General features: G+C 36.8%; 1 protein-coding gene across 5 annotated transcripts in view; it reads left to right on the top strand.

The window, feature by feature from the left end:
- The first annotated feature begins 9618 nt into the window (after positions 1-9618).
- ZNF143 (zinc finger protein 143) overlaps positions 9619-24032 on the top strand; it is a 33452-nt gene continuing 19038 nt past the window's right edge. For 3 of the 5 annotated variants that reach the window (XR_003254324.1, XM_026070412.1, XM_026070436.1), the window contains exons 1-7: positions 9619-9796; positions 12884-13014; positions 13812-13904; positions 14416-14499; positions 14702-14782; positions 15880-16076; positions 20034-20108. Coding sequence is in view for 4 of the 5 variants with exons in the window: in XM_026070412.1 (XP_025926197.1) it covers positions 12891-13014; positions 13812-13904; positions 14416-14499; positions 14702-14782; positions 15880-16076; positions 20034-20108 (654 nt within the window). In the remaining variant the exon portion in view is untranslated. The remainder of the gene's footprint in view (positions 9797-12883; positions 13015-13811; positions 13905-14415; positions 14500-14701; positions 14783-15879; positions 16077-20033; positions 20109-24032) is intronic. The other 2 variants (XM_026070403.1, XM_026070427.1) reach the window with 2 other exon arrangements.

The raw sequence follows: 24032 nt of genomic DNA, 5'->3' as shown, positions 1-24032 counted from the left end.
CACGGGGGGGCTCGGGCGGGGCGGGGGGCGGCCGGGGGGGCGGTGAGTGAGCACTCGCTGCTGGGCACACCTTCCCCCAGTCTGCTTTTATTATTATTATTATTATTATTTATTTTATTTCATTTTTGCCTGAAATCCCCATTTTCAAGAAGGCTAAATTCGCCAAACAGCATTCAAGGAAAAAACACTTGAGTGCCGAGCTCTCTCGCCCTAACAGATGAGGCTCGATGTAGACACGTTCGGGAAGGAATACTTCGCTATTCAAACGTGAACTTGCTTATTTTTAACGTTGCTTAGTGTAGTGGCACACACGTGGCTGTTGCTGTGCTAGCACAGACGAAGGTCCTTGCGCTGAGCCTGTGAAATGATCTATTTTAGTTCATCCCTCTCAACTCATCGAAATAGCATGCAAAATTATTTTAAATGCTTTATAACCTGTTCTCTCTTGCCATTTCCTTTTTGGAAAGCTTTTCTGGTCTAGAGCTTTTAATAGAACAAAAATAACTAGAAGATACTCATCTAGAAAATGTGTTTGCAGTAACCTAAAGATTTTTTCATTTTTTTTATAAGTTCGTTCTTGTGGTTCTTTTTTATCAAGAAAAAATGGTGTGCTTTCATGCAAGTTAAATATTCTTTAAAAAAAATCCATTTTTGCACCTGCACTTGTGTATAAAGTTATTTAAGGGTTTGTTTTGAATGGCCAAAGGCTTAAATTTGCCATTGTATACAGAGTGGTACTAGTACTTTTAACAAAACATATTCTTGTTTCCAGTGTTATAGAAGCTACAACCTTGCAGTCTTTCAAACAAAACATATTCTCCATCATAAAGTTTTCTCAAAATTCTGCTTCAGCTATGTTGTGAATCTGTAGTGCTTTAGAGGACTATATAGCAGACATTCCTGTCACAGTTTCAAGTTGATAGCACCTGGAAAATGAAATGTTTTTGTCTTAGTACTTTTTTCAAAGAGAAGGAGCATGTGTGTAGTATGTTTTATCTTTGTGTAAGTATACTTGCCATGCAGTTTTAGAATGGCAGAGTACAACGTAACCATCTTCTATGGCTTATTTCTTTGTATTTAATGCATTAAATTCTTGATCTTTCAAGCCGTTTATATGTCAGAAGCCATTAATTTGAATCACTAAAGAAAATGAAACTCAAGCATGTGTAGTCAAATAGTGTATGATTGTCTTGGTAATAAGTTGCAGTGTAAATGAGCTATGTAAAATAAACTTTTTTTTAGATGTATTTGAAGTTGATAACATAATTTACATAAATTATCCTCTTTATAGTAATAGAATAACATTATTTCTAGTGTCCCATCTATGCAAGATTTTCTTTGCTTTACATTGTCAAGCTCAAATAAAGGAAATGCTTAAGCAAGCGTAGAAGTTTACTTAACTGAAAAGTCATACAGACTTCACTGTGTGTCTTCATGTTTGTGTAGCATATAATACTTAAACATCAAAATATTTTTGCCATGAAGTGGTGTTCCCTTTTCAGAGATAATAAAATGATGAATATTCTCTCATAATAGGTGCCCAAATTAGGCCGGCTTTGTACATTTTTTTTTTTCTGGAATATTTCAAATCATACACTGCTTCAGTATGTCTGATCGCTGCTGCCCCGTGTTTTACTGTCCTCTACTAGGCAGGAGAAGGGAATTGATGGGAGTTTGAGCAGTGAGCACGGTCTGAACGGCAGGCTGCTGCCCAGGCCTTGCTCGCAGCTGCTTTACTGGTCCATGTGCTGCCTCCAGGCTGGCTTCCTGGTTGTTCACATGCACAGAGGGATTAGGCTGAGGGTGCATCAACTAAGTTTGGTGGTGGTCGTGGTCTGTCCCTGGACACCCTCTTTTCTGGGCCTTCCTTAAAAGGTCAAACGTACATCTGTTACTTGACAGAGCTGAATTTACTGGATGCCTGGGAAAGATATTTAGAAGCATCAGAATGATTCATCTGACCTTCAGCCTGTTTTTGAGGGTCTTTGTTCAAGTCAGTAGCCAAAAAGGCAGCAGCCAATACTAAAGGGAGTTGGGATGTACCCCACAATGTGCCTAAGCCTATGCAAGGATTTGGGGGAATGCACTGCAGATAATGGCCAAGCTAATGTGTTCTCTTGGAAAAAAATGTTTGTCCTGGCCCTTTTAAACATACTGACAGAGCAGTGAACCCAGTGACACTATGTTAGTGAGGTAATGCAGTACCTGACTTGAGCCTGTCCCTTGGCCATCTGGGTACACAAAGCAATTTAGTAGCAAGTCCTCATAGCAAGGATGTAGCGGATGTTTAACTGATTAGAACAGATACTATACTGGTCCGATTGGACCATTGGTTAGACCGAGTAGGATAGTTCTTAACAGAATAGGCATCCTTGTGCGCCATTCACACTTTTGTAGTTAGCTTTTGTAATGAACAAATGGGTCTGAATTAAGGTTCAGTTAATTTTAGTAGTTAAGAAATTTGGAGTGTTCTTGCAGGCTTAATGTAATGGTCTCTTAAGATGTGTGTTGTTTTGCTTTAAAATAAAGCTGAAAAGAAAACAGTTTGGACCTGGGCTGCTTCTCCCAGTATAACTGGGCTTCATTTAGAGTGCAGGATGTTGATCTTTCCTTGCTGTCACATGCAAGTCTTGGCCTTAGAGTTTTGGGTTAAAACATGCTCAGCATAGGTGGAGTCTTTAAGGAACATTGTTATTAAGCTCTGAGTCTTTAGTTGGCATGTGTGAAATTAATTTTGTTTTCCGAAGCTTAGGACTCAGCTGAATTTGGATGAGTTTCCACACACAAAACAACAGGCACATTCCTGATAATCAGGGCATCCCAGGCCAACCTTTGCTTGCCTTTCTTTGCTACTGGCTTTTGTCTTGTACTGTTGTATCTCTGTTCCACATTTCTGCAGTTCATCTACATCCTTTTCTGCTCTTTCCCCATTCCTAGCTGGTCTTTTTTTTTTCTTCTGTGCTGCAAGGAAATTTGTAGACCTGGCAAAGAGAACATTGAAACGAGTAGCCTGTTCATGTGCCCTGTGGCACAGGGGTGCCAACATATTGAAGGAAGGTTTCTGCTCAGCTTACGGATTCCTGAGATCGTGATCCTAACGGATGGATTCTCTTCTGGAATATGAGAATTTAGCCCTGAAACATGAGTTTCCATAAACTGAGATGCGTATGAGCATTGTTCTGAGGATGGAGTGAGAAGATCCGAGGGAGGTGCCTGTCCGTGCACATCGTATTTCCAGGGCAGGGGGGAAGGAAGCCTTCCGACATGAGCAGGTGTGTGCCTATTATGGCACAACTGGTGTCAATGGGGCTCCTGGAAAAGAGAATTAGAAGCAGCAGATCTCTGTAATTTAATCTGTTCTTAGGTGTACCTGCTCATGGAACCATGGGTTTGGTCTTTTTACAGTGTGCTTTGCGCACCAGGAGTTACTGTTTAGTTACTCAAAAATTGAATTGGACTAAATTAGTGAATGCTTCCAGTGACTTGGTCTGCTAAAGTTTTCTGTGTTACACTGCTTTCTTAATCTTGTAGTGGGATTGTACTTTGGTCAAGCAAGACAGCACTTGCTAAATAACTGAAGTTCTCAGTTTTGAAGGGAATTTACAATTCCCTCAAGCTCTGCAGTATTCAAAGTTGACATTAAAATTACAGTTACAACTATTTACTGCTTCCCTCAGTCTGTATTTTTATTGTCTACTGAATGGTTTGTTCTATAAACTCTTGCTGAGGGAAAATTCTGTTTTCTGCTTAATGCTATTGGACTTCATTAGTGATGACAGACCTCTAGAATTGGAAGACAGTCTGTCTGTATTTGCAAGTTCATTGGTGTAGTCCATATCTTAGGTATATTCATACTCAGATAATATGGAATTGCACTCAATTTCTTAAAATATATTTAGATGTACTGTTTTTTAGCTTACATTCATAATCTGTTTTTTCAAATTAAGGATAAAGGTGGATAATTTGGAAGACTGTCTGATTAGTTCCTGAAATACAGATCATGGGCTAAAACACTACTGTTAACTGTCATGCCTAATACTGATGCTTCTGTAACGTAGTTATCAGATTACTAATTAACTCATATCACACAACACAACCCAGTCAAGATTCCCTATTTTGTTGGCTGTCTCAGCAAATTGAAGGATTTGAATGGTCAAAGCCAGTGTTAATTGTATTGGTAATTCAGACGGGACGCTTCTGTGAATTCTTGACAGTTATGAGACTAGAAGTCTGTTTGGCACAAAAGTAAAACACTGATAGAAATAGATTTTTTTTTCTTTCTTTCTTTTAACCAGAGAGAGGCATTTCTACTGATTTCTGGGAGTAATTTGAGCAGGATTTTGACATGTGTGTCATCTGGATGCCTTCTTTATCTAGCCAGTATTTTGTGTATATATATTTCATTGCAAAACCCCCCCAAAATAGTACATATACAAACACAGCGGTTCATTGGTTGATCAAGTTATTCACCTCTCTTTCCCACTTTGTGACTTCCTCAGGAAAAATCCACTTAGTACTAAATCTGTAGTGCTTTATTTCATTAACATGTGTGTTGAAAAATTACTGAAAAATTTTTTTAGCTTTCTGAATCATGTTCCAAGTTTTTCAGGTATAAAATGGAAAATCAGATGAGCTACCATAGTTCAGCTTTTTTCTGGTCTCAGAGCTACTACTCAGTTTCTGAGCCTGCACATTATTATTTATCCTGAGTTCTTTGACTAGTAAAATTAATTTATTAGCCTGCAACAGGTTTATTTATTTATTTATTTATAGAAAAGAACATATGCCTAAGCATTGGTAAAACAAGCTTGTCTGGGAAAGGGGAAATCTGTCTTAACTTTGAGCAAGGAAGACCATCTGACTTCAGAGAGGTTGGCTGGCCTGTTTTGCTAGATGGATTTACATTGCTGCTATTCTTATATGCCTGTGGACCATTCCGTGCGTGCCCACAAGTATTCTGAATGATACATAGGTGTCTTCAGTCTCATTTGAATTTGATGTTTTAATAAAGATTATATGCCCTCTCTCAGGCTGTATATGTTCAGCAGTATAGTAAGAATAGCTGTCTCATTAGTGTATTGATCATTGACCAGCAGCATAGTATACTTTTCTGTACTTCTGTAAAGCTTTCAGAATTGTGGTTTATGCACCCTTGCAAATGATGCTGTATTTTTCATGGATCTCAATTACTTGTTACCTTTCATGAAGGATTTTTGGAATCTGATCTCTCAGAAAGTCTTCCAAAATCCATTTCAAATCTCTGGCTCAGGAAGCCATGCTAGTCAATTGGGATAGTTACCTAGAAGCGGTACTGTTGTAATAGTGCCACCTAAGGCAAATATAATCATTGAACTAAGCATTTGCTGGTGAGGTGCACATACCAGAGCTGTACCATGAGTTTAGTTACTTTTCTGTCAGCACTGACAATTAACGTAGTGATAGAACTACTCTGATCTGCACTGATTAACCAGTAATTTCTTTGTTCTCTAATATGTTCAAGAAAGGTGTGAAGTAAGTAGTCTAATTTTGGGATCAACCTGATTCTTCTCCACATGCGTAGGACATCTCTGTGGGTGGGTGGCTTTCTGATCTGTCTGCTTTCTCTTAAATGCCACATATTTGAAAATCATAGCATTCTCAGCACTGCCACAGTGTAAAACTGCACGTAAATGTGTTATGTCATATTGGTTAGAATGAAGACTTGTAAATGTTATTTTTTGCACTGGTTAATTCTGTTATTTTTTGATAAAATGCAAGCACTGACCACTTGCAATGCTTGTACATTTATATTTAGTAGGTGTGATTCACAATGTAAACTGAATATATGGTGAAGTCTTTGCAGGGATAAAAAAGGCAGCTGGAACACAGAGTAATTATGTGGGCTTAAACGCAGTTCTCAGTGCTCACACAGAAGTCAAAAGATTTGCATTTGATTATGGCAGTGATAAATATGATCTTGCATTTTTATGTTACTTGTTAAGAGATATCATAGACTGTGGTAATTAATTTGTCTTGAACTACATCATAACTAAGATTCATCTTTTGTGGAACAGAAAGGTTGAAATACTGCAAAAAGAGTATGGAGTCCAGAGTCTGCCTGCAAGCCTCTGCTTTGGGTGACATGAGTCTTTGCAGGCTAGCTGTGCTGCCTGCCATTCAGAGTGTGAATATCATGCTTATGCACTTGACAGTGCCATCTGTCCTGATTAGGCTCCTCTTCAGGGCCAGGGTTAGAGACTGCAATTTATAATTTGCTACACTTCTTCGCTATCTAGAAAATAATTATGTAATATACTACTAAACTGCATATCTCCACCTTCTTTAATGACCAGTCTATCTGAACCCAACTGTAGTTGCCAGGTTCTTTAGTAGAGGTTTTTGGTTTGGATTTCAGCCTTGTTTCCATCTTACACAGTGGGTAATTGGTGTAATGTGATGGGAATTGCTGTTTAATTAGGCTTTGGTAGCCTTTACAAGAACTAGAAAAAATATAGTAAAAGACATTAGGGCTATAGAACAAAGCACTCAGAAGTTGGGAAATGCCTAACGGTAAGTAGTTTGTTGTGTATATTCACTAAAAGTGAACCTGACCTCCTTGGGTTCATAGTGAGAAATCCATGTCTCACTCAGTGCACTGGTAAAATACTGAAAGAGGTAAGGGCTGTTGGAGGAGAAAGAAATCTATGTCTCATTCTGAAGCATTTGAGCAAAGCATCCGCAGGATCTGGATTTCATTTCTGACCCTGTTACCAATTTCCAGTGTAATACTGAGAAAGATTATCATACAGGTACATATAGGAACAGAAGTAAGGTTTTAGCGTTAGTTCTGCTATGTCTCTGTTTCTGAGCTTACAGCTGTCAAATGATTTTGTGCAATTGGTAAACCATATTTAGGTCCTCTAACACAAACTTTTTCTGTGCAAGTCAGTAAATTATCAGTTGTCATTTTCTGCATTGAGACCTGGGAGACTGTAATGCAAATGAATTGTAAATTGATGTGTAATTAACCAGAATGTTAACTATAGGTACTAATTTTGATTCTTCACAAATATTTGTTCCTGAAGGTCCCTTTTGGAAATTACTGTATTGATATTTGCAATCATATCAGCTGTTAAGGACTGTAATGCAGCCAATATATAATTCAGATAATTGTTTCAGTGTGCAGACATGCTTGCACTGATTCAGGGATCCATTTTGTCAAATGTAAGGAATGCAATTTTCTAAAAATCTTTAGTGAAAGTTAAACCAGTATTGTAGGGAAAGTATTGTAGGGTTATGTGGCATTTGCCATTTTACTTTTTTGAATGTTTTTTATTTGTTGTTTTTATAAGTTTTATAAAATTACAATATTTTTGTACATTAATGGAAGTATGTTTTAAATAAAAGTAATATTTGTTTTCAAATGAAATAAATGGATATTATTTCAAAATTCTCAGTGCTGTCTGCGCCAGGAGGGAGAACAATCAGAGATTTGCTTAGTGTTTGGAATAGTTTTTTTTTCCTGACTTTTGCCTCTTTTTTCTTCCTGCATATGCTAGATTTTTTTTTCCTTTTTTTCCCCCATGTATATTATTACTGCAAGTTTTCTTCTATGGCTTCTGTTACAAACTTTATTTCCTATTAATCATCCTCTTAAGTGTCATCCTTTTTTTTTTTTCTTTGTCCAACAAAAAAATGGTATGGTCATTTTTAAAATGCCAGCTATTTTTCATCTGTTACTTGCCGTGTTCTCAACTACGTAGGGTCCCCTCATGCTGTCCTCTCAGCTGCCTGAGTTCCCAAGTGCCCAGAACTCCGTTTCTGTTCCATTGCAGCATGCCCTCTACTAGCTCTTGCTTTTCTTTTCAACTGCCTAAATTGCAGCTGCTGTTCTATAGCTGCTTGATTGCTAGTTTTCCGCTGTCACTCCTCTGTTTCCAGCAGCTATATCTAGTTTGCATAAAAACTTCTCCGTTAACAATTCATCTTTTCTCCAAAACAAGCAACAGCACCTGAAAGACTCTGCTGTTTGCTTGAGTATTGGTGGAAGGAAAAATACAAGTTAGTGCTCTCCAGACAGGCAACTTCATGAAAAATCCTGCTTTTCTTCCCCCCAAAGTTTCTGAGTGTTTAGAACCTAACAGCATATTTGAGTTTGCAGTTTTTTGTGCTTTGGCAGGAAGGGGATACTTTTTTTTTAATAAAAAGTTGCACCAATGTACCATAGTGCGTGACATATTTTTTCTATCAAAGTTGTCCTGGACTGTTACATTTCTGTGAAGCTTTTGCCAAAAAGCATTATGAAGTCAATAGCACATGTCACTAACTCACTGCTTTTGCTTCCTAACTAGCAGCGCAAGGCTTGTTTCAGCATCACTTCTTGAGGCTGGCTGTTGCTTCCTTCTCTGTCAGACCCTGCTTTACAGTTCAGCATTTTTTTCATATTTTAATCAATGCTTTCTGTCTCAGGCTGATTTTTTTCTTTAGAAAATGTTTTAACCATTAAAAATAGTAAGATTTTCTCTTTGTGAGTACCATAGGAATATTTCAGTGATTGATCATGTCAGGAATGCAGTATGTATTACTGTCCTTGTGAAAGTCTTCCCAAATATCATCAAGTTACATGCCTTTGCAAATTGCAAGTTGTACATGATCTATGAAGATCTGCAGGAGTTCACCAAGTTGAGCCTCAGGTTCTTGCTTCAGTGAGTACCTTATGACCAGGGCTGTACTTGTGTCTTTTCTCTAGGACAGCTCTTGAGATCAACCAGAATACGCATGCATCAGTCTTGTTGAACAGCCATATAGACCCCAGACCAGGCTTCGTATATTTTCCTAAAAACAGCTGCTTTCAACAGCTTTTTGACTTATGAGGTGCAATATTAGAAGTGGGTAAAGGAAATCCTTCTCTCCAGGTTCTCACTGACTAAACTCCTGGCAGACAGGTTTAAAGGGAAAACTTAGTGATGCAAATGCATGGAAATAAAAGCTGTGAGGTGGATTAGGAGAGGAAGCTGGTGAGATTTGGGTTGGAGGAAGGGTGAAGACAAATTTATTGGAAGCGGGGGAGAGAGCAGTCTATAAGCCAGTTAGCAGAAAAGGGAGAGAAAAAATGACTCAAGATGATGAGGTAAGGGAGAAGACCAAGTCTGATCAAAGAGACTGGCTTTATAAAAGCAAGGTGAATGAAGAAAAATATAATAGGCTGCTGGATTTGCAGAGCGATGATAGATGATGTACCAACAGCATGGTGATACTGTTCTAAATCTATGCAGTATCAAAACGGTCAGATAATCATAGGCTCATAGAATAGTTTAAGTTGGAAGGGACCTCCAGAGGTCATCTAGTCTGACCCCAGCTCAAGGCAGGTCTAATTAGACCAGGTTGCCCAGGGCTTTGTCCAGCTGAGTCTTGAACACCTACAAGGATGGAGATGCCATAAACTTTCTGGGTAATCTGTTCCAGTGTTTAACTGCCGTCATAGAAAAAAAAGATAAGATAATGGTACTGTAGCAGCAATATCTGTAAAACATTTTCTCTGCGCTAGCCTGACCCAGTTTTGAACAACATAGGCCCACTCTACATCTGCCTTGGATCTCTCCTCATTGTCTTTCTCAGAGCACATAGCGCTATCTTCTCCGGTGAGGAGGATGAAGAGAGGCTGAGTGTGAGCCACACATCCTGCTTTGGCTGAAGGCCCTCCTTTCCCTGCCCGCAGCGCTGCACTGCATCACAGAGGAGCAAGCGAAGGCTGGGGTTTTGCCATCTGAGAGGCTCCCAGTGCCGCTCTGCTGCAGGCTCCACTGTGGGTGGACAGGTCTGAACAGATCTGAACTCTTTCCTCCTCTCATCCATGAGATGTGTGTGTTATTTTATATTGGTATCATGAAAAATTCCAGTTACTTTGTGCATCACCATTTTAAGGAAACATCAAGGACTGTCTTGAGAGAAAGAGGCAGGAAGGCGAGAGGCAATGGTGTAATGAAGACATAGATCAGACCGGCAGTGAGGGCAAACTTGGGGACTAGTTGCACAAGGAGTTGGAGGGGGAAGAGGAATATTCTGGATTACTTTGACAAGAAGGATGGGATTATATTTGGGAAGGGGGACTTCCTGGAAATTTGGTACTATAGTAGGACTGGCTGAAGAAAGAAACTGGTACTTGGAGAAGGAATGGAGTTGGGGATAAGAAGCTAGTGGAAGGAAGGAGGATTGGGAGGAAGAGAGATTGGAAGGGATGATGTGAAAGGTGTCAGAATTGGGAGAAAACGGCAAAGCAGTGTGTGTCAGTGAGAGGACATGCTCACTCGGAGCCTGGAATAAAGGAAAGTGCTGAACACTGTTCTGGTGAATGGAGCGGTTCACTCTGATTTTTCACAGTGTGCAATGAGTTATTAATCTGCCACACTACAGTAAGAAACACTAAATAATTGAAACAAATACTTTTACTCCTTTGCCCCTTGAATTCATCTTGCCTTAGATTTCTTTTTTCCCCCGAAATAGCCATTGACTCAATTTGTTCTGCTTTTGACTATTTTGGGACTTTGCTATTGTCTAAGAGTTGACTATCTCCCTCTACCCCCCAAAGTTGAGAGAAGAGGCATAAACTCTGGAGGAAGGCCATTATTCTATTTTAAAGGCAAATAGCATATTAAAGATGTTGTAGGCTTTTTAAAAGATACTTTGCCGAAGAGAGGGAATGCTCTAAAGTAGACCAGAGCTGAAGGCCTTTGAGTTCCAGTCCCTGCTAGAATTATTTCAAAACTTGAGTTCTGGTCAAAAACAAATACTATATAGCATTCCTTCTCCAATATATAAAATGGTCTAGCTAGGAAGTTACTTGTCCAGAGTCACTAAGTAGGAGATGACAAAGCAAGGAGTTGAACTCAAGATCTCTTATGTCTTAGTACAATTCCTTGTCCCTTAGGCTATACTGTCTGAAAGAATGTAGCTCTTTCATTTTCCTCAGAAACACCTAGTATGAATGCTGTTTAGTCTGAATGGCTTCTCTGCACTGGATGTTTTTCTGTTGTATTACATATCTTTTAGAGACCTCATTTTCTATAAAAGCTACTTTTCTTGAAAAGTATGCTGAGAACAAGAATTTCCCATCTTCCCTTGGATATAAAAAATCTCTCTTGCACCTGTTTTGTATTTTCTTTCCACTTTATCTGCATCTTCTCTTTGATGCTCAAAGTTGTTCAGGGTTCAGATTCTCTATTTCAGACCTGTTTCTTTTCTCCTTAATGTTCTAGTTAGATATTACTTAAGATTTTAATCTTCGAAGGCACATTTCTTACTCAGTTGTGTATTGATCATTGGTGGTGTTTTTTTTCTTGCACAATGTTCAAAGTAACACATGAAAAGAATAGCTTTTCTAAAGGGAACTTAAAGCTATTCCTTCCACTTTCTTTATTAAACTATATGTATTCCATTAACTGGAAACTTAACAGTTAACCAAGCTGTCGATCATATTCTTATACATGCCAAGGTGACTTAGAGTCCAGGTCTACTTTCAAGAAGTAATGTGGATACTTGATATAACATCACATTAAAAGTTAGTTGGGCTTGTAAGTTAGTGATATGTTTGCCTTGTGCACCGCATTCAGGTTTAGAGTTACTTGAGATAAGGACAATAATAGAGCTGCAGCAGCTCAGTGTGGGCTAACTTGCTCTGCTGAGACTAAGAGACTGCTGTAGCTGTCCGCCACTCTAGGAAATGCAATCTGCTCTGAAGTCACTTGGACATATTCTGTAAATATTATTTGGATATAATTTTCAATTTGGCAGTACTGAATTAATGTACTGAACTTTTTAAACACTGCAGGCATTCTGGAGTATATAAATGATCTAACTGTGTTTTGGTTATTTTCTAGTTTCAACTTAATGAGCATGAGTTTCTCAGTGGTCTGTGAGACTGTTAATGAATTGCTCATCCAAAGGCATATTTCCAGACCGTCAAGGCTAAAAATAGTTTAGTTATTCAGAAATTTAACAGCAAATAGTTTAAAATTGTTCCTTTCAGCCTTGGGTTACAAAACAGTAGATCATAGAACCATACTAAGATTAAAGTCTGGATTGTTTATCTGTAGCCTTTTTGTGAGATTATCTAAACTACTTCTTACTGTAAAAAAAACAAACCTGTTGACTGAGGAAATTTGGGGAAAAAAGTTGTGTTTAATGCTGCATAGCCTAATCACAGTTCCATGTGGCTTTTTTGTTTCTTTATATCCACATATTTCTGTATATGATTTTAACTAAAGGGCTTGCAGAACTCAGTGACTCATTTTTTTATATCTATGATGAAAGCCAACATCTGAGTTAGCAGAATGCAATGTTTTATATTTCCTTTATAGCCTCTTAATCCAGTAGTACTGAAAGCTATCAACAGCCTTTCAGATTCAGTAGACTTCTTAATATCCCGTAGTGAAACATTTCTGAGGAAAAAAAATCATAGCCAGTGGGATGGCTATATCTGGTTCTATCAGAAACAGAAAGTTGTAACTCTCACTCACCAATCACTTTCTTGTTTTCTTATTAGCACATTTTATCATGAAGTACATTACTATTTTCTAGCTGGTACATTTTCTTTTATAGAACCTTTCCTGGGTTCATATTTGACTGAAATCTAAATGTGGCTGATGCACTTACAATTTAGCAACTGCTACCTGAAGTTCTTAAGAGCTTAGTCAACTGAGGTAATAAAAACGGACATGTCAAATAACTTTTTTTTCTTTGAACTGCTTTCCAGATAAGTCAATCACTCATTGCATCATCTTTATGAAGAAGGCAACATAAAATATCTGTAACTGTTACATAAAAATATAATTAAACTTGGATTGTCTTTAACTAGTTCTAGTTCTATATTTGAATTGTTTATGTTTTGTGAATACTTTCTTTCTAGGTAGACGATGTTATTAGCTCAGATAAATCGAGACTCTCAGGGAATGACTGAATTTTCTGGAGGAGGAATGGAGGCCCAGCATGTGACTCTTTGTTTAACAGAAGCTGTAGCTGTGCAAGGTGAACATTCAGGTTAAAATATCTCTACATCATTGTGTCTCTTCTGTTCGAAATTCAGATAAATCTCTCAAAATGCATGTAATGTATTCTAAATGAAGAATCTGGCACAAATCAGCAAATTATTCTTAGTTAGTTGAGACTGATTAAGTTCATTAGTTTAATTCTGAAACTAAGTGATCTCTTAATTAAAGTAGCAGAGCACAAATGTGCCAAAATAGGAACCATAAAATGTGACTTTATTTCAGCGTAGTTTTACTGTTTTATGCTTTGTAACTTCAGTTTACATCTAAGTATGTATTAAACTAGTTGGGCTTTCAGATAAATTGGTGATTTAGGATTGGTTTACATTTTTATGTTTTCTGACACTTCATATGTGATTTTAAGTAATAAAACGTTTTTCCTAATTCTGTATTTTATTCTAAATGTTTTTGTATTTATTAATGACAGGTAGCAGTGCACAAACAAAATCATTGATACAAGTATATATCATGGTTTCACTTTTGGGACTCATGACCTAATTAATATTTGTCCTAAAACCTCAATTTTGTAGTTATTAAATGGCATTCTCACTGTTTTACTTAAAGAAAATTAGATTTTATCTGTCATGTTTATAGAGCAAAATCTTTAACATGTGACCCTAGTGTATTTTAAAGATTTAAAAAAACAGAAAGCAAATAAGAACTGTTACTTACCACTGTTTCTAAAATCATTATGTTTTAAGGAGATGTCATAATTTTTGGAGGTGCTTAAATTGTGATTTTTAAGGTTAGATGCTGGTAATAGCGTATATGAACTTTTTTCCTTACTAGATGGTGACAACTTAGAAAACATGGAAGGTGTAAGTTTGCAAGCAGTTACCCTTGCTGATGGCTCTACTGCTTACATACAGCACAATTCTAAAGGTAGGTAAATGACTAAAAGTTGATTTGTCTTAACACTGTTTCCCTCTTTTAACCATCTCTTTGGGTTGTAAACCCCTAAAGACAGGGAAAATCTGTTTCTCATGTTTGTACGATGCTTATGAAGCTCCAATTCCAACTGGGATATTAAAGTAACACTATAAAATAAATATTTATTCCTGATACTAATAGGAGGCAGGTATCAAAAACAGAACGTAAGTCAACCCAAATGAGATGATATTTACATTTCAAAACAAACATTCTGCACACTGGATAGGGCATAGAGTTTTTTTACATGAGGTATATTTACTTCAACTATCAGACCTTTTGCCATTTTTTTGATCCTAGAATTTTAAAACCTTTGCTATATAGTCATACTGTGCTTACTCTTCCCTAAACATTATTTCTCTGTGATTTTTTTACTGACATTTTAATCCAGGAGTTATCACCTATCTGTTTAAAGTGTGATGTGTCATACAGAATATTTTTTTAGGAATCTAATGATGTATTTCAGATGGTAAATTAATGGATGGCCAGGTGATTCAACTAGAGGATGGTTCTGCTGCCTATGTTCAACATGTACCCATGCCTAAAAGTAGTAAGTGTAATAATACAAGAAGTATACTTTAAAATACTGTATTATTGGTAAATATTTATATTAACTAATAGCCTGTAATAGTTTGATTTCTTATTTTAATGCAAACAGTCTTGAAGAGATTTAGGTATTTAGTATTCAATCTTTCTAACTAATGGCTTTTTCAAACTGTTTTTGAAGCATTTGAATTCTTTCCTCTGAACAGGAGACAGCCTGCGTCTGGAAGATGGACAAGCAGTTCAGTTGGAAGATGGAACTACAGCATTTATTCATCACACTTCCAAAGGTAAATATTTTTGAAGTGTGATTTGTTATTACAGTTCAACAGAACTTCAGCAATAGAAAACATGATACTGTATTTAGACTATGACATCATTTAATATGATTGCCATTGTAGATGACTTGTTACTTTTACTTAGTGACATCTGGAAATTATTAAAATGAGACTGGTTCAGTTCTTCATTTGGACCTTATATAGCAGTTATAAACAGAATAAAAGCCAGCATACTTCATTATTTTTTTAGTCCAGGATCTCAGTAAAGTAAATAGATGTGCTGTTAATAGAAATGTAAACCCCTGTATGGATTTCAGTAATGATTGCATGTGAAAATGAGAAGAGAAAGCAGGTAAGAAAAAATCAATCTCTCTTGAAATGAAGAATGTAGAGATTGAGTTAAATTCTAAAGATCATGCTATTGATGGTTTTGCCATTAAATGGTAATGCAGAAAATGTCACAGCTAACAGTCCAAAATGCAAATGTATTTATTTTAAATGATAATTTAGATTTCTGCAGAAGCTGATGACACTAGTCTTGGAAATAGGCCCATTTCTCTTTGAAAAGTGAACAAGTAAATATTTTAAGTTTGTTTAAATTAGCATGATGAGAATTATGTTCTACAAACAGCAGTGCAAAGAGAAACAAATATAATGATCTTTTAAGATTTTCTTCCTTAAAAGTCATCTCATATTTTATGTGTTTCTTTTGCATATGTGGTGTTACTTGCATGATTCTGTTCTTAAAATAGTTAAAATTTTAACCATAGTACGTTATATTATTTACATTTTATTGTGAGTGAATAAGAAATTGAAAGTATATTTGTGTATGTGGTTTCCTTTGTAAGTAACCAGACCAGTATATTTTGTAAGTAACTAGAGCAACGTAAAATTGGTTTTGCACTTTCATAAGTGGACAGAAGTAAAAGCTATGAGAAGAGTTGTTCTGAAAAATGTAATCTGTGCTATTGATAGCAATATTTTAAGTGATTATATTTCTCAGAGACCTTTTCCTAAACAGTTTTTTCTCGTGTAATGTCTTTATTTTGAAGACATGCAGACACTGCTTTTCCTTTTCTTTTGTAACATTTTGTAATATTATTTCTCAGACAGTTATGACCAGAGTGCATTACAAGCAGTCCAGCTGGAAGATGGTACTACCGCCTACATACACCACACAGTGCAAATGCCACAGTCAGATACCATTTTAGCTATTCAGGCTGATGGCACAGTGGCAGGTCTTCATACAGGAGATGCTGCCATCGATCCAGATACCATCAGTGCTTTGGAGCAATATGCAGCCAAGGTATACTGAAAGACCTTTTATCTATCCATAAGATTTTAATGTAGATACTTGACAGCAAGAGCCAGTTGTGATCTAAGAAACAAAATGACAATTAAGAGAGCATTCAGACTCTTAAAAGAGAGGACACCAAATTGTTGTGACAGTGCTTCATTGTCATGAGCAGCTCCAGTGTGTAGTGTTGCATAAAAGGAACAAGGAATTGAACACTGAAATGATGTGGAGTCAGATTAACTTGGAAAGTGATTTAGAAAAGTAAATTACTTTCTCAAAAAATACCATTAAAAAGCTTTTTTTTTTTTTTTTCATTGAGAAGACTGGGGCCTGGTGTATTTGACAAGGACAACACGACACAAAGTGTAAAATAAATGATTAATCAGCTACTGAGTTTGGAAAAAAACTTCTTTGATGCATGCTTTTAATAATAAAAGTGTAGTGTGATGCTCAAAATTCATGTAGTCCACTAATGAACTTCAGCAGTTCCAACACTCTTCTCATATTATAGTTTATACTTTAAGGACAACTGTAAATCATGATGTAACTGTAATAATATAATAGGCAGTGGCTTTTTAGTTTTCCAGTGTCCCAGTTTCTGGATGATTACCATTAGTACTTATATTGCTCTGGAAAAGAGTAGAATTAGTTTTAAAATCTGTCTTCTACTGTCACTCAGAACTGTCAAATTTTGGTAGAAGGCCAGTTAGGAAAATTAAATGGTTGACGCACTGTTTTTTCCACTATGCTTCAATTTGATATAATTGAGGAGATCCTAAGAGAGCCAGTCAGATTGTGTTACATTTGCCTATGCCTTAAGATTTCATAAAACAAAAAGGTAACTCAAGCATAGCTGAGCTGTAGTGACAAACTTTTACAAATTCCCCATCTGTTCTTTCATTTCAGTTTAAAGCAATCATAGCTTTTTTTTTTATAAGGAGCTGTATTAATCTTAATTTGTTGTAAGAATAAGGTTTTGTTTTGAGAAGAAGAAACAGACATATTTTGCATTTTGAAACAACATATTTGCATTTTTGTCCTATTTTTTGCAACATGTTTCTGAATTCTGTAGTGTGAATTTATATTCTGAAGTGTATTTATGTATATCTAGGAAAAACTGCATGTGTTTTTTTTAAGCTTTCATCTGAGAGACTTATCTTGAAAAGTACTGCTATAACTCCTCAAGGAAAGACAGTAGAAATGAGCTTCCTAATACTTCATCTGCATTATGTGGAAAAGCAAATAATACCTCAGTTATCACACTGCTTTTTTTTTTAAGGAGAAATGTGGCTTAATGATTGTACTCTACGTTCATGTAGAGTTCATGGTGAGGTAGTGTGTACTATTCATAGTGGCCAGTATAGGAAAATCGAAAAAGGTACAGAAAGGGGCAACAATGATGAGCAAACATATGAAATATGTGAGATAAGGATATGATAAAATTTTATAAAATTTTAAGTGGCACAGAGAAGGGTAGTGACTTGTCATTTTATTTACCAGTATAAGGACTGGGAAACATCAAATGAAACTAGCAGGTGACAGGTTTAAGAGCAACAAGGGAAAGACACTTTTTCAAACAGCATAAAGATAAGCCATGGCACTACTTGTTGTAGGATACTGTGGATGCTAACATGGATTCAAAGAGTTATTAGTCAAATTCATAGAAGAAAAATGTGTCCAGGGCTGTTAGTACAAACATGTGACTTCTGGTTTAGGAAGTTCCTAAGCCACAAATTGCTTGAAGGTTGGGAGAATATTTCTGGGAATGTATCACTATATGCTTGGCCTGTTCTTACACTTTCTCTAGCATCTGCTACTGGCTGCTGTTGAAAACAAGATGGTTCACTAGACGGACCTTTAGCTGTTCTTATGTTCTTAATTGAAGGCAGACTAAATTTTTCTTCAGAATCTAAGACAGTCTTTTAAGAGGAACTCTCTAAATTTCTCGGATAGCAACTATCTCCCTGGCAAACAGAGGTCTTCCTTTGGGGCAGAATTCTCCCAAGACTACAGAAAGGTTTAAGATCATGTGTGTCTTGCTTTTTTCATTAGCTTTGAAGGTTTTCTCTTCAAAACTTAAAAAAAAAAAACAAAACCACACTTGGAAGAAAATAAGGAGTATTTGGAGGATAGTGATTCTTCTCTGTTCTCCTTCCTTACAAAACAGGTAGAAATAGCAAAGATACGTAGGCAGCACAAGATCAGCGTATGAACTCTGTGAGAGAGTGCATACAAAGAGAGCCAAGAAGGCTACGCAGAAGCTAGCTGGGAGTATTGGAACATGTACATTTTTCATTGCCCCTTGCTTCTGCTTTAGGCATAGAACTTGAAGAGCAGATAAGATTTAACTAGAGTCCTCTTAATTTGGGGCTAAGGCAATGCCACCTTCCTCCCAAAGTAACCAGAGGAAAAAAAGAGATTACTGCTCTCAGTTGAACAAGTCAGAGGATATATAATGAAATTGTGAAAAAGTTGCAACACATACTTCCCTTCCATAAGCTGTTTTCCTGTAACATCCCAGCTGCTGAAAAAATACAGCTCCTGGGATGTGTGTGTGTATGTATATATGTGTATGTGCGTGCATGCACATGCAGTGTGGATCATTTGTTTGCATGCACACACATGCATTTTTCACCATTTGTTTCCAGTGGCATTAATGAACTTCTCATTTCATGTCATCAATTCCTTACTCAGCCAACAGGAAGTTCAGAATTAAGTGATTCAAGTCCTCCTTCTCTGCAGGATCTCTCTCCTTCCAAATTCAAAAATCCTTCAGGAGAAGGTCCCAAAATGGCTGTTACTTCCTTAAGAAAACCTGAGAAATAACTGCTTATGGACTCTCCTTTTCAGTCTGTCTGATATAATGTATAATTTTCCTTTGCTCTTCAGGGTTTTATCTCAAAGTTGCCAAAAGAATATTGCTCAAAATCATCTAATTTAGAAAGATTATGCAGTCTGAAAACCTCTTAATGGACAATCTCATCTTCAGTCTGCAAGGGAAACTTTGGTAGTTGATGCTTTGAGCAAGATGCTTTACACAGCCATTAACCTTCTCAGAAGCCTGCTGTGACCTCCTTAGTGTAAGGGCATAGGCTTACCAGCTGAGCTAGCATTCCTGCCAAACTGTCTGAAAGGAGAATAAGATCACTTAGACTAGATTTAGGTGCAGCAGTCTCAGCCTTGAGCATAATGAATGCATAGCGTATTGTAAAAGCCTGTGTTCAACCCAGAGGCAGTTAAGGGATGGGAAAACTGTGTAAAGTATACTTTAAATTATTTTTTTCTACAGTGACTAATAAGACATTGTTCTTTGAGTTGATGTACTTGAGAGTTTTTTTTTTAACTAGGGCAATTATATCTTTATTCAAATAAGAATTTCAAATTAACATCTAATACTCTCTCAAATATTTTTATAAGCTCCTTGGAAAGCAGAGGTATCTTTCTCTTCATGTAGACTGCTTTAAAAAATAAATCTTTGGAGCAATGCATGAGTCTTTACTTAGCTGTTGTAATTTTACTGTCTTGAATTGAGATGTAATATATTGTACAGGTATTTTGATTCCAAAGGAGTTGTGCTGTTTGAAACAAATAAATTCTGCTAAGCAGAGAAGGAAAGATATATCCCTTTTCTAAAAGAGATATATTTTTTTTCTGTCAGAACTCAGTATTATTAATTTATTATAATACTCTTGCCAGTCTATTGATTTAACGCATTTAGTTCCTGCAGTCTTTTCTTCCTTGCTTTAAGACAACCTTGAGATGCTCACCTTCATACGTATTATATAATGCAGCTGTTAAAAGTGGTGACTTTCATGTAAGTTAATGTACTATAGGATTACCGTGTTTCAAGAGGGAGCTAGAGAGCTGTGGAATAGCAAGTCCTTAGGAACTGTCTGTAACCTGCTGTTTTTCAGATAAATAAAAATAGCCTGTAAATGTTTTTCCCATCTTGACTTAATTTTTCAGGTGTCTATTGATGGAAATGACAGTGTAAGTGGCACAGGAATGATAGGTGAAAATGAACAAGATAAAAAAATGCAGGTATGTAGCACAGTACAAAATAATTGATTCAAATACATCTGTTTCTTCTGTCTTCTCTGTGCCCAGCAACCTGCACAGTAGGAGTTCTGTTCAGCCATGAACTAGGGTCTACTGCTACCCTTCAGGAATTTTTCACCTCAAACCTATGCAGCTAGGTTGTATTTTTCACTTTGTGGAAGATCCATTCCCAGGATTTTAAAAAGATCTTCAAATACTTCTTGTTTTCTGTTCTTTTTCTTTTCTCTTGAAAGGTAAGTAAAAAATTATGTTGAATTTCCAAGATTTTCAGGCTGACTCTTTCACCTGAGTATTTCAGCAATGAGAGGTTAAGTAATTCAAAAGTTCTTTTCCAGAGGATGAACCTACTTTTTATAGTCCTTAAATCATAAGCAACACTGGATCAATTAACGAATTATTTTCTTCTCTGAGAGCCAATTTCAGGCATATGCCTCCAACTGTTCTTTCTTTGGTGCTTTATTTTGATTCCATTTGCTCTGTTAGCTCCTCTACTTCTATTGCAGGTTTTGTAAGTCATCAGTAGATGAGAATGTTGCTCCCGATAAACCATGAAAGAAGCAGAATAGTACTTCCAGTTCTATTTGCTTGCCTTCATGGTGTTACTATAGAAGTGTAACAATTTTTCAACATGAAGGTGTTAACTTAAAAGTTCTAAGGCTAATGGAAAATTCAGGTGAAATTTGTGAAGTTTCAAGTTTTTACCAGAGATCCATAAAATTACATAAGGAAAGCGGTTTTTGTTGTCATAAAATACTTTGTAAAAGGAGAAGAAAGAAAAAAAATTCTCATCTTCAAAGAATTACGAACAACAACAAAAATAATTACAAAAAAACCTCTACCCTCACATGCTTAAATGACAAAATCAGAAGGGGAAAAAGTAATTGCACAGAGAAAGATTTGGTCATCAAAGTAGTCCTGGTTTTCCTTTTAATTTAATTTACGAGGGTATGAACTAGTTAGGAAGAATCCTCTTCCCAGGTAAAATATGATACAGTACCCAAGAAAGAATTACAGGCTAACCTCTGACAGTGACTTCAAAATACTCTTTTTATAAGTTGTTTAAAAATCTAGGTACCACAGTATTTAAAGCTAAAGACACTCCCCAGTTGGCTGTGTGGCCATGACAGTGAAAGACAGAATAGCTAACACATGCATATTTTGCTGCACAGTTGTCCTTATCTACTGTATTGGAATATATTCCATAAAAAATTCAGAAATCTTAGGGTTTTGCACACTTGTCAGTTGGAATGGGAATACAACTCGGTCAAAATGCAAAATTTAAAGAAGAGTAGGATAAGATCTTGATTGGCTCTGCCTAAAAGTAATAAGAGCCTCTTAAGCAAAATGACTTGTAAGTGATATCCAGTTACACATGGATTTCAACCTCAGCCCCAGCACAAATTAAAGTAAGTATGGAGGTTGCTTAATCTTATGCATATATGACAACCTGTATGCCATAGGGAAATGTGCCAATCTTATGCAGCATTGTATTCCAAATGGAAAAAGATCTAATATTTCAAAAGGTATTGAGGCTTAGTCTCAAATTCTTATCCCATAAGGTGACTTCAGTTGGCCAATCAAAAACTGAGTGTCGCAAAACTATCAGTAATTTCTGAAAATCTTAACCATGATTATATCTTAATGCAAGTAGATATCTACTTGTAGCTTCTTTTGAGATAATATAATGTTTGAGATAAAATAATCTTATGTTTAGATATAATATTAAATAAGTGTATATTTATAAACTTTTAAAGTCCTCAGTAACACAAGAACAGAACAGATGTCATGCTGCAGAGTAATCATTCAAACCTCTTGCATATGGTTAGGTTTCACACCAAAGAAAAAACAGAAAACCTCTTTGTGAATCTTAGTGTGATATGTATGTGTGAGGACAAAAGAATATATGTGACCAAATGGATATGATACGCTATTTCCTTTCAAGCCTGTCATACCCATCTGTTCATAAGAGCAGAATCATAAGACTGACATTTATGTGTATACAATATAAAAATCTTGTTTGAGATCTTTGTATCCTTTGTTGTTCTTCTCCTGTGTTAATTCTCTGAACTAAGTTAGGATGTATTTGTGATTTCTTTTACAATTATTTTTTGTTTTATCCATTTAAAAGTATTTTGAAGGACACAATTCCTCTTGAGAAGTTTCACATTATAAAGGTGCTTTATTTGCTGTGTTCTTTGATTTTGTGTCTAACATGAATTTTTAAGTTTCTTTAGACAGCATTATCTTCTAAGAATAATAATGTTAATACTACATCTGTCCTTGTTGAATGATAACACTAACTGAATTCTTAATAATCCTCAACTCACGTTAACTAATGTATTACAAAGATAATGCATACTTCTGCAGATAGTTGTTTGAACAAACAAATGCTTATGATTTCCAAATGATTTTTTTCCTGAGTGTTCTATTTGTTTTAGATTTTTTTTCCTCTTTGTATCCATCTTCATTTTGGTAAAATATTTCTGGTTATTCCTTACAGATATTAGAAATAACATTGATTACAGAAATATTTTAATTTTCTTTTAAACTTTAGAATACTTCAGCTTTATAGCTGATCTTAGCTACATAAATATTTTTATATAGTGAAACAGCAAAGAAATGCCAGTGGGATTACTGACAGGAAAGTCAAATCCAAAAATACTTAAGTGCAGGTGTTTAACCAAGAGTGCACTACCAGTGCATCTTCTCCATGTATCTTTTATGTATTAAAGTGACTTCTGTGATTAACGGTGAATGATATTGTGGGTTAAATAGTAATATTAGTAATGGATTTCTGGATTCATGAGGTTATATTTTTCCCTGTGGTTCAGGAGAAGCTTTTCTGAACTGTTGTTGTACATTTGAGTGGACTTCAAATTCCTTATTCAGCTTAAGAACGGTGTGAAGGTGATGGGGCAACTTTCTCTGAAGAATCCTTTAGGGAGGTTGTTTTAAGATTGACCCAAACTTTTGATTTATCTGAAGGAGGAATGAGAGGCCTGTCTACAGTTGCAGGGCTACAATCTCATTGGGATCACAGAGACATGGGTGGGATAGATCACAGGACTGGAGTGCTGCAATGGCTGGAGACAGGCTCTTAGGAAGGACAGGCCAGGAAGGCAAAGAGGGGGAGTTGCCCTTTATGTGAGAGAGAAGCAGGAATGCATGGAGCATGCCTGGGGTGATGAGCCAGCTGAGAGCTTAGGGATCAGGATTAGAGGGCAGACCAGTGTGGGGTGATGTTGTCTGCTACAGACCGCAGATCAAGAAGAAGTAGATGAGGCCTTCTTCAGATAACTGGAGGAGGTCTCACATTACGGGGAACTTCAGCCAACCCTGTATCTGCTAGAAGAGTAACACAGTAGGGCACAAGCAATCCGGGAGGCATCTGGAGTTCATGGATGACAACTTCTTAACAGAGGTGACTGAGGAAACAATGAGAGAAGAGGTTCTGGCTGGACCTGATAGTTACAAACAAGGAAGAACTAGTTGGGGATGTGAAGGTCAGGGGCAGCCTTGTCTGCAGCGACCCTAAGATGGTGGCGCTCGCAATCCTGAGAGAAGGGAAGAAGGCACATAGCAGGATCACAACCCTGGACTTCAGGAGAGCAGACTCTGGCCTGTTCAGGGACATGCTTGGAAGAATCCCATGGGATATGGTCCTGGATAGAAGAGAGGTCCAGGAGGTTGGTCAAACACTGGAACAGGCTGCCCAGAGAGCTTGTGGAGTCTCCATCCTTGGAGATATTCATAATCAAACTGGATATGTCCAGGGCCACCTGCTCTGGTTGGTCCTGCTTTGAGCAGGGGGTTTGGACTAGTTGATCTCCAGAGGTCCCTTCCACCTCAACCATTCTGTGATTCTATGACATGTTCTTTTGACAATTTAGAATGGAATTGGATCCA

Source organism: Apteryx rowi, unplaced genomic scaffold (assembly GCF_003343035.1).
Source record: "Apteryx rowi isolate R43461 unplaced genomic scaffold, aptRow1 scaffold_107, whole genome shotgun sequence".
Classification (NCBI taxonomy): Eukaryota; Metazoa; Chordata; class Aves; order Apterygiformes; family Apterygidae; genus Apteryx; species Apteryx rowi.
This window is presented reverse-complemented; position numbering and strand designations above follow the sequence as displayed.